Below are 10,931 nucleotides of genomic sequence, written 5' to 3'. Positions count from 1 at the left end.
GCAGAAGCACATCACACAGTTTCCCTAAAAATAGGGGGACCTGATCCTGCCTTTGACTTGAGGGCTCTGTACGACACAGGTGTCTGCACCTCTCACGGACAGCTTTCCTACCACGCGCTAGGCTCAGCATGAAAAACAGGAGTGGGTTCCCTGCTGTCACTTGGCTGTAGCAATGCGCCAGTGCAGGACAGACTGTCCTGGGAAGAGGAGCTCTGTGATCAGAGTAAATCTTTCAAGTCGAAAGCGATTTGCATTCTTCTGATGTTTGACTCATGGACATACGGACCACACAAAGGCGCTATGCGAAATCCAGGAGAAAGACTCAGGGTCTATCTGGGCAGATTTACATCAGCAGGATGATGCATAGACCTTCCCTCCACACACCAGACTTGGATGTGCCAGCCTGGCTTTCCAGCCCCTGGGCAGAGGGTCCCTGCTCTTTGCTTTCTGCCCCCATGGATAACATCTTCTCACCTTGAGGAGAGTGGAAGTGGCAGCTGGAATGTGGGCAGGAAAAGAAAATGAAAAAAAAAAAAAAAAAAGCAAAGCTTGAGGCTTGTCCAAACCTACTCATGTTTATACTGGAGCCTCTGAGTGACATCAGAGCAGGGAGAGTATAAACACCAGCAGGACCTACTCGGGGCTTTAAAACCTGCAGACACGCTGCAGCCTCCAAAGTGCCTGCGGGATGTGCTGAAGTGGCGGCAGAAAGAGCAGCATGAGGCTCCAGCTGGAGAAGCAGCTTCTCCTCTTCTCCCTGCTCTGCACCCTTTCCAAGGTAAGGGAGGGGGATCCTGGGGTGCCGTTGGCAGCAGCCAGGGAAGTGCCTGATTCTTGCAAAATCCCAGCTCAGAGCCCTTGGCCCCACGTGCAGAGCCTGCAAGCAGAGGGGATTTATCCGTGCTGTCTCGGAGGCAAAGCAATGTCAGACAGAGACACGTGGCACGAAGCAGCAGGGTCCTAACGCCCCCGGGCCGGAGGTGCCCCCTGTGCGTGTCCCCAGGGCACGCAGGAGGGCAGGGATGTGCTCTGCTTGCTCGTCCCTTCCCAGGAGCTCCTGCACGTCCCCCTGCCACATGGCTCCTGCTGCAGAGCCCTTGCTCTGGGCTCCAGTAGCCAGGCAGAGGGCCAAGGAGCCAGAACCAGCCTCACCATTACTCGGTTTTACCCCCCGCCCCTCGCTCCCGCCGTGTTGCTCACGTAGAGCTGATGCCACCTACGGGATCTGCGTTGTCCTAGTAATATTTTTTTTTCCTCTTGGACTGTGTGTGACAGAGTACCCTGTGCAGAGAGCTGGAAAGCTGAAAAGTTTGGGGTATTTCAGTTATTTCAGTTGCAATTTCTTTTAATTGCTGTTTGAATCCTCAAGATAAACCTTCTGCAAGCAGGGCTATTGTGGCAACTTCTTGCTTGTCTGACTCTTAATAGACAGTTTAGATCTCTAAGAGGAGATGCTGTCAGCCAAAGACAAGCTACTTGCAAGGGGTAGCGGGAAACTGAGTAAAGGAGTTGGCCTCAATAATCTTTCCAGAGCATCAATCTGTAATAGTAACCTCCTGAAAGATGAGGAAAAAAAAAAAGCATTGGCTGCTGGGGGAAACAGTAACTGAGAAATGATACTGCCCCAGGAGTGCTCACTGCATGTCTGAGGAATCACCAGTGCCCTTGGGTATCTCCAACCCCATCCCTGTCACCACAGATAGTCCTTCAGTCACTGCCATGGTTCTCACTACGATCTTTGTGATGGTAACTAGGCAATTCATTAATTAAATAAGAATGCACATATTTTCCAGGCCATTTTGGTTATATTTCACCTTCAATTACTAGCACTGACATTGCGAGAGAGTATGTGGCCACCTAAACTCCTGCAGATGAGCAAAGCAGAGAGCATGGCCATACCCACCTTCTCTGTCCTTCCAGGCATGTCACACCTGGTGACAAGGGAAGAGACTTAAGAAAGAGACATGGTAGGCAAACCAGGCAGGCTGCAGCTGAGTCTATCCATCTCTGGGCAGCCTCAGCAGAGGTGCCTGTGCCTGGGTCTGCTTGCAAAATGAGCTATAAGTACCCGCCGCAGGGCTGGGTGAACCCCTGCAGCGTCCAGCCCTGGCAGAGTGGCCATCGCGCAGGCAAATCATTGCGAAAGGGATTAGACTGACCGGGAAGGGAGATTTAGCTCCAGTGTCTGCACATGAAGCAGTCGAGGAGCTCCTTGCCCAGCTGCCCAGAGCAGGTGGAGGATACTGCATCACGGTACAGACATGCGCTCCATCCTTCAGGCTGCAGCTCTGTTCATGTCACGGACAAGCTCTGCGAGCACAGTAGTCTTCCAGGCTGCTTTGCCCCATTCCTGGAGGCTGAGCCTCCCTCCACCGAAAAGCTATCCCCAGCCAACTGTGGCTGAGGGGTCCTGGTGTCTGCAGGGAAGCAGCAGCAGTGACGGGGTCATTTTTCCTCTGCAGGTGTGTGCCCAGCTGTGCCAGCGACCCTGCTACTGCCCCTGGGAACCCTCCCGCTGCCCCCACGGCTCCCCGCTCGTCCTGGATGGCTGTGGCTGCTGCAAGGTCTGCGCACGGCGCCTGGGCGAGCCCTGCGACTTCCTCGCCGTGTGCGACCAGAGCCAGGGCCTCGTCTGCGACTACAGTGCAGTGCGCGCAGGCACGGCGGGCACCTGCAACTGTGAGCATCGCTGCTGGCCCGGGGCGCTCCGGGCCGCCCGACCGCAGGGGCAGAGCCGTCCCAACCCGAAGAGCAGCTTTTCTAGGGCTGGTGCACGGGTAGCTTGGGATGGGGGTGCTCTGAGCGGGGAAGGAGGTGGCTGACAAGGAATGGAGTCCCTAGGTGCTGGAGCGTGGGGTGAACCCAGCTTGGGCTCAAGGAGGAGCAGGCATTGCCAAGGAAAGGCAGAAAGAATAAACCCTGGTCCCTTGGGAGTCCTTGAAGCCATGGGCTGTCAGATGTCACATCAGCAGCTCCTCAGAGGCCAGGAGAGCCATGGTTGGACTCTACCAAGGCCAGAGATGGAGCAAGGCAGGAGGAGGCAGCTCAGATAGAGGTGGCAGCTCCCCTCTGGTGCCAGCCGCATGGGTGCCCTTCAAGTGTCCCGGACCCCTTGGACACCCACAATTCACCAGCTCTTTGTCCCTAACTTTGTCCCTGGCTGTTGCTTAAAGTCGAGGGTGACGAGGAGAGCTGCGAAGTGAACGGCCGCGTCTATCGAGACGGGGAGGTTTTCCAGCCCAGCTGCAAGCTGCAGTGCCGCTGCTCCGACGGAGGCGTCACCTGCGTCCCACTGTGCCAGGAGGACGTCCGCCTGCCCACGCCGGACTGCCCCTTCCCACGGCGTGTGGACGTCCTGGGGAAGTGCTGCCAGGAGTGGATCTGCGAGAGCCGGGAGCTGCCCCCGTCCGCAGCGGCAGGTGATGCACAGAGCGCGGCCAGGTGCTCCTGAAGTCTGGGCACAGCCCCTTCCCCAGTACCCTGTGCTGGGAGCATCAGCGGGAGATGATTCATTGCACGCTCACCCTCAGATATCTATGACCCACTTCCCAAACCAGTGCCAGCTGGGCACCCATCCTGGGCTCCAAGCACCCTTTCCTCCCCTCTCCCCACACAGCGCCCAGGATCCCGGGGCTCCCCTACCCCTGCAAGGAGTGGAGCACAGAGTGGAGCGCCTGCTCGGTCACCTGTGGCCTGGGCTTCTCCAGCCGCGTGTCCAACCAGAACCGCCACTGCCGCCTGGAGACGCAGAGACGGCTCTGCATGGTCAGGCCCTGCCAGGCTCTGCCGCGTGCATCCCTGGCGGTGAGTGGGGCTTCTGGGGACTCGGACACCTCTGGACAATGGGTGGGACAGGGAGGGGGGCATTTCCAGCCAGCACAGGAGCCATGGGACCCGCCAGGTGCCTGGAGACACCTCAGCAGCCTTCCCCCCCACCCCAGCCACGAGCTAACCACATCTCAGGGCCAGAAAAGCCATCTCCTGAGACCTCTCTTGGGAAACTTACCCCAGCACTAGATGGCAAGTGTAGGCTTGTATTTGGGGATCTCTGGAGGTCAGAATCCAAGAAAACAGATGGAAACCATATGGCCCTGAGCCAGGGTTGATTCGAGGTGCCTGTGCAGCAGGGGACATGTTTGTGGCTCCCAGGTTCTCCTGAGCAGCAGGGCTTCAATGTGCCTGGTTCAGACCCCATGCAGCCAGAGCATAAAACCGCCTCACTGCGGTGCTGCAAGGGCTCTCCCGGGCCAGCTGCCCCTGCTGCCATTGACCCCATGATGTCCCGCAGTGCCACAGCTTGCAGTGTTCCCGTCTCCATGTCACTGTCTGCTCTGCCTTTCCAGAGGGGAAGAGGCGGTCTCATGTAGTAATGCCTGCCCTGCTCACAGCCTGGAGCCAACAACTTGTCCCAGCAAGGAGCCATACCCAAGCCCCCAGTGCTGCAGTTTCGATGGAGATGGAGGACACATCCCCTGGGAAACCAGGAAGAACAGATGGACCTTGGCTGCAAAGGAGAGTGGAAAATTGAGACTAAGACCCCATTTCACGCAGCACCTGCCCCCTCGTGTGCACCTCTGTTCCCCCAGGCAGGGCCACTGTCCATCAGGGAAAGCGTCCCTGAGACCTGGTCAGTGCAGTAGCAAGAGGATCCAGCTGGGGACTCCTGCTGTAACATGGCCACTGCAGCAATGCTTGGGGGTTAGGGCGATTCCCAGGACAAGGCTTCGGGAAAGTGCTTTGCCAAAGGGAACACGGAGGAAGGCTGGGCCAGCTCTCTCCAGTGGTCGTGGTCACACTCGAGCAGCCAGTGCCCTTGGGACCAGCCTGCCAGCTCATGGTGGCCACCTGAACACACACGTGTGGGTGTCCACCAGCAGCAGGGCTAGCCCCAAGCCGGGCAGCATCCCACAGTGGCTTCCAGACCTTCCCAGAGAGACATCAAGACAGGCCCGGGGTGCATCCTGCCCCGTTTTCACCTCTGAGAGGTGAGACAGCAACCTGGGCAATGAGGGACTTGTGCAGAGGTCTGGGAGCCAGGGAGATCCCAGCTCCTTCACAAGAACCGGCCCGCAAATCCAGGAATTGCTCCTTCACAGGATGGGGCTGGGGCTGACAGGGTAGGGCCAGGTGATGCTGTTAATTCGCCGCGAGCCCCGTATGCGGCTCCGCGGGGGCTGAAATGCCTCAAGCACCACAGACCAGAGCCCTCGTGGTACCTGCGCTGCCTGGCCTGCCGGGGACGGCACAGACAGGATGGGCAGGATGGGCCTCGCAGTGCAGGTTATCTCCGCTTGGGGCTGCCCAGCTCCACGGCTCACACACGCTCAGTCATCCCACAGCATCTGCTAAGCCAACACACAGCCACATTCCTGGGCATGGGCAGAAGCGTCCTCCCCACGGCATCTCCAAGACACCTCCCCGCATCCCTCCAGAATAAACACAAACCTTCCTGCTCCGCCTGGCCTCTCCTTTCCAAAGCACTGGTGGTTTGGCAGGGCTGTGGCAGCAGGGAGCTCAGATGCGGGAGACGACACTCCGCGGCACCAGACATACCACCTAACACCCAAGCGCAAACCCTGAAGGCTAAGGCCAAAACAAAGGCAGGAAAAGAGAAATCAAGTTACAAAGATGAGTCAGAACTGTCTCCTGACAGTCTGGAACTGCTCCCGCAAGGCAAACAAAGTGAAGTGGAGTAAAGTTGTGTGGAAGGGAGGAAAGCGGCGTGACAAGGAGTCTGGCGTGGCCAGGCAGGATGCTGCAGCCTGGGAGAGCCTAGAGCAGGAGGCATCGGGACCGAAAGGAAAAGCAGCGAGATGCACATGGCTTCAGTTCTCCTGCTGCTTATGCATCTTCCTGATTCTTGGCATCCTCTCTTTCTGGGGATGAATTTGTCTGCTTCTGGGAAATACATCCCGTATCTATTCAATCACTGTTATACTCACAATACCTGTTTGAAAATGTCACTTTATAAGTAGGAGGCTGAAATACAGAGAGTCCTGATTTCAGCACACACACTATTAGGAGACAGATTTGTTTGTAGCTGTTGTCCTGCTTCAAAGAAACTCCTCTCTCCACATACAAAGACTTCAGTGCTGACAGAAACAACAAACACTTGTGTGGTTAAACTTGGAAATTTGGAGGCTTGTCACTGAAGCACCGTGTCACATAGGCCAGCCGAGAATTATTGGCATAAAGTTTTGGTCACTGAATTTTTAATTGTTTCCCCTACACACACACTCCTCCTAGCAGCATCTCCCAAAGTTTGGGGTGTTTCTCCTTAGAGCAGAGGTTCCATTTTGTTTTCCCACACAAGAAACTTGGCCTTTCCCACCAACCTTACTTCCGCACACAGGAAATCCTGAGTATTCCCTGGCCTCAGCAATGGCTACCCTGGCCTTGCTCAGGTGAAAAGGGGAGCTGGGAAACGAGGGCTGAGAAACCTGGGGTCTGCTTCACAGTTGCTGCCTCAACTCCTGCCACACCCTTGCAATATCTGGGCATCTTCTGCATCATGTCTTGCTTTCCTTGTCAAAAAAATCTCGCAGAGGAGGAAGTGGAAGCGAAACCATGTGCTCTGGGGGGACTTATACAAGCAGGCTCTGACCTTCACCCCTGCACGTGCCCCTTCCTTGGGGCGCTCCAAGGGGCTTGGGGCAGCTCTGGGCTCTGCAGCCCCATGCTGGGACAAGGAGAAAAGGTGCCGGACGCGTGTATGGGGTGGGAGTTCCCCAGATGGCTGCCTTCCTTCTCCAGAGATGGGTTTCCTGCACCCCGCCCCCAAATAGGACAGAACGAACAGGAAACAACCTAAAAAATTGACGCTTTGAGGGCCTGTGCAAGACACCTGCCACCAATCTGGGCGGCCAGAGGCAATCTGGGCGGCAGGGCCAGACCTGCCCTGCATCTTCATGAGGTGCACGATGCCCAGGTACCGGTGGACGCTGAGGCAGGTGAGGAAGCCGATGCTGGCTTGGAGGTTGAGGTGGAAGAAGTTCCGCGTGAGGTGGCACCACACCGTGCCGAACACCCACCGTCTGCTCTGTGCGTAGTAGCTCACCAGGAAGGGCAGCGTGCTGACACAGAGCAGGTCGGCCAGGCCCAGGTTGCCCACGAGCAGGCTCAGGGTGCTCCACCACAGCCGGGTGTGGAGCTGCCACAGCCCCAGTCCATTGCCCACCAGCCCCAGCGGGATCACCACCAGGTAGATGGCGGGCAGGTAGTGGTGGGCGAAGGCCATGTTCATGGAGCATGCTGCCTTGCTGACATGGCCAGGAGGGCAAAGTCCAGTTTGGAGCAGCCTCCATGGCCATGGGGCTGTGCAGCTTGTAGGGGTGCTGGGGGAGAAGTGCTGGTTCCTCTGGTTCTGCTTCCTCATGCCAGGTGGTGCCTCTGGGTGATGATTGCGGTGGTGGAGGGGCCAGGGCGTGGGGCGGGGGACGGGGAATGAGCTCCTGGAGCGGTGCCCGCAGGAGGTGCTGCCAGGAGCCACAGAGCAGTAGGAGGAGTGTGGTGCCCAGTACTACGAGCTGTAGTCAGGAGCATGAGGCCTGCACCTTCGGAGCCACAGAGCAGTGCCCGGGTTAGGGTTTAGGGTTAGAGTTAGGGTTTAAGGGTTAGGGATTAGGGTGTAGGGATAGGGTAGGGGTTAGGGTTTAGGGTTAGGGGATTAGGCGTTAGGGGTAGGTTTAGGATTAGTGTTAGGGTTTGGGGTTAAGGTTAGGGGTAGGGTTGGGTTAGGGTTTAGGATTTAGGGTTAGGGTTGGGTTAGGGAATGTGCACACGAGGACCAGGAGCTTTGCAAGTGGTGCGTTTTGTACGTATGTGCGTCCATGTGCTGTCGTGGTTGTGCCCCCTAGATTTTCTTACCAGTGTTTGGAGACGCGACAGAGGTGCGAGCTATTCTGTGAACGCTAACCCAAAAAGCAGGTAGTGTCCTCTAGGAAACAGCGTTATATAATATAATTATATAAATATCATTATCAATAAATATCATTATCAAAATATCATTATATTTTATTGAAATACTAAATTGAGACATTTCCATACAGTTTATCCTTAAAAGTTCGCAAGACTGCAAAGTATGGGGTTTTCCCATAGGTAAGACTTGTTTTATGATATCTTATAAAATTTCTGTATTATACTAAAACTTTCTGCATTTCCCATTCTATTATCTTACAGTGTATTTTTGGAAATGAATGTTTAACAAATAATAGTATGCTGTCCATTTAAATAGTATTTTTCATTTAATTAAATAAAGCAGCTATCTTGGCTTGAACTATAATCATTTGCTGAGACCCTCAGTCAAGCAACAGCAACTCTAATAGGGAGAGATTTATTCTTTGAAAACAGCGAATACAATTCATAAAAATATTTGTTTATAGTTTTGGCCTGCTCTTTGCCCCTGAGCCACCTGGCCTCTCATATGGGGGCCTCTGAGCCTCCCAGCCTCCTCTATGGGGTCTCTGAGCCTCCTGGACTCCTCTATGGGGGCCTCTGAGCCTCCCAGCCTTCGCTATGGGAGTCTGGGAGCTTCCCAGCCTCCTCTACAGGGGCCTCTGAGCCTCCCAGCCTCCTCTATGGGGGACTGGGAGCCTCTCGGCCTTCGATATGGGGGGCCCTGGAGCTTCCTGGCCTCCACTAAGGGGAACTGGGAGCCTCCGGGCCTCTCATATGGGGGCCTCTGAGCCTGCTGGACTGCGCTATGAGGAGCTGGGAGCCTCCTGGCCTCCTCTGTGGGGGCCTCTGAGCCTCTCCTATCGGGGTAGCCGTAGGGAAATGCTGTGCTGAGGATCTGCACCACCTGCGCCTTGCTGATAATGTACAGAGGAGTGTTAGCAAATTGTCCTTGGCCGGCTGGGAATGAGGAGCTCGCGGGGAATGAGGAACTCGCCGCTTCTGGTAAACAACTTCACAGAGCTGACAAGAGCCTGTGCGGTCGGGACCTAGCAACCCATCACAGTGAGCCTGGAAATCCCTCTGATGCTTGTAAGTATCATTACACACGCACTTAGGCTAATAAACGGAGCAAGACCTAACCTCATGTTGAGTCCGTATCTTGTAACCCGGCTCGGCTCCTAGACAGGCCGTGCAGTTATCCTGCGCTGGTCCCAACAGCCGGCGCCCGAACAGGGACCCGACAGCAGGAACGTTGGGACCCGACAGCAGGAACGTTGGGACCCGACAGCAGGAACGTTGGGACCTGATGGCAGGGGACCAAACGGCAGGAAAGTTGCTGCGACGGGTGGAAGATCCTGGGTTGCTACGGCTTGATGGAGGATCGAGGAGCCGGGAAGCGGCGTCCAGTGTGAGGTATTCTCTACTACCAATCAGGCCTGGCTGGTGCAAAAGAAAAAAAGGAGGAATTATAGAGGAATGGTTAGAAAGCCGCGTCCATGGCTGCCCAGCAGGGCTGCTCAATCCGGGCTTTCAGGTCTCAGTGGAAGCACAACGAGAATGCTGACTAGGGGATAAGGAAGTAGGCCAAGGTCAAAGAAAATAAAAGCTGTTGAGCTAAAAGGATGAGCTAAACAAGTAACGGGAACTGTAAAGGTCTTAGTTACATCATTGTCTACCAATTAGGAGCTTGTGTAGTTACACCACTAACTGTTAGAATCATATAAATGTAGTGCACGCAAACTAATAAACAAGCGAGATCTTTTAACTCACATTAAGTGTGCGTCTTGGCTCTAGCTGACCTCCTACGGGGGGACATGGAGGGATATTAGGAACATGGGAAGACAAAGGGGGACACTGGGGACATGGGGAGACACAGTGGGACTCGGGAGACATGGGAGGACACGGAGGGACATGGAGAAACACGGGGACACACGGAGGGACACATGGAGGAGATACTGGGGGACAGAGGGGATACGGGGGGACACGGGACACAGGGACATGGGAGGACACGGGGACACATGGAGGAACACGGGAGGACACAGGGAACATGGAAGGACACACAGGGACACATGGAGGGGACACACGGAGGGACATGCAGGTGACACGCGACAGACGGGGACACACAGGGACATGCAGGTGACACAAGGGACACACAGGGATACCCAGGGACACAGGTGCCACTCCCAGCGTCCCCAGGCGCCGGCAGCTCCCGCGCCGCCTCGGGCAGCAGCCCCAGAGGGTCTCGCAGCGCAGCCAGGACGCCCAGTGCCAGTGCAGCCCCGCGGCAGTGACGGGCCAGCGCGTCCCCAGGGACCCAACGGTCCCGTGTTCCTGCGCGGCCCTCCAAAGCCCCCACGGTGCCCCTATTCTCCCCTGTATCCCCGTCCCCCCATGTCCCTGTGTGCCCTCCATATCCACCCGTGTCCTCCCGTGTCCCCCCATTTTCCTCCGTGTCCCTTCATGTTTCCATTCCCCTGTATCCCCAAGTCCCCCCATTCCCCTTGCGTCCCTCTGTCCTGCCCGTCCCCCCATTCCCCCCCGTATCCCTGTGCCCCCCCCATTCTCCCCCGTGTCCCCACGTCCCCCGCATCCCCTCGTGTCCCTGTGTCCCCCCATGCCCCCTCAAGGTCCCCATGTCCCTCTATTGTGCCCCATGACCCCCCCCCATGTCCTTATGTCTCCACCGCGTCCCATCATGGTCGCATTCCCCCATGTCCCCCCGTGTCCCCCACATTCCCCCATGCCCGCATGTCCCCACCGCGTCCGCATGTCTCTCCATGTCCCTGTGTTCTCTGTGTCTCTGCCACGTCCCCATGTCCCTGTGTCCCCCGTGTCCCCCCCCCGTCCTCCCGCTTGTCCCCACGTGCTCCAGGTGGCTCCGCAGGCCCCGGCTCATCCCGTCGCTGCCCAGGGCCCCGCTGAGGCCCCCAAGGAGCCGCTGCAGTCCCGGCTGCTCCCGCAGGGGCTCCAGGGCGCCGCCTGCAGGGGGAGCATTGAGGGGGGGCCTTAACGAGCCCCTTCATTAGCCCCCCCAT

General features: G+C 56.7%; 2 protein-coding genes across 2 annotated transcripts; one reads left to right on the top strand and one right to left on the bottom strand.

Moving 5' to 3' along the window:
- The first annotated feature begins 712 nt into the window (after positions 1-712).
- Positions 713-4,017, top strand: CCN5 (cellular communication network factor 5). The gene is made up of 4 exons (XM_010222965.2): positions 713-778; positions 2,463-2,679; positions 3,174-3,419; positions 3,617-4,017. The coding sequence occupies exons 1-4, from the start codon at positions 719-721 to the stop codon at positions 4,015-4,017; spliced, it is 924 nt and encodes a 307-aa protein (XP_010221267.2). The 5' UTR covers positions 713-718.
- Positions 4,018-5,090: 1,073 nt separating this feature from the next.
- Positions 5,091-7,375, bottom strand: LOC148596166 (P2Y purinoceptor 1-like). The gene is made up of 3 exons (XM_088527682.1): positions 6,894-7,375; positions 6,341-6,417; positions 5,091-5,230 (listed from the first exon to the last, which is right to left on the bottom strand). The coding sequence occupies exons 1-3, from the start codon at positions 7,373-7,375 to the stop codon at positions 5,091-5,093; spliced, it is 699 nt and encodes a 232-aa protein (XP_088383808.1).
- Between the last annotated feature and the right edge of the window lie 3,556 nt (positions 7,376-10,931).

The sequence above is a fragment of the Tinamus guttatus genome, unplaced genomic scaffold (assembly GCF_059628265.1).
Source record: "Tinamus guttatus ecotype Peru unplaced genomic scaffold, ASM5962826v1 Tinamus_guttatus_pri_ptg000027l, whole genome shotgun sequence".
NCBI lineage: Eukaryota > Metazoa > Chordata > Aves > Tinamiformes > Tinamidae > Tinamus > Tinamus guttatus.
The sequence above is the reverse complement of the archived record's forward strand: the minus strand, read 5'-3'. Positions and strand labels throughout refer to the sequence as shown.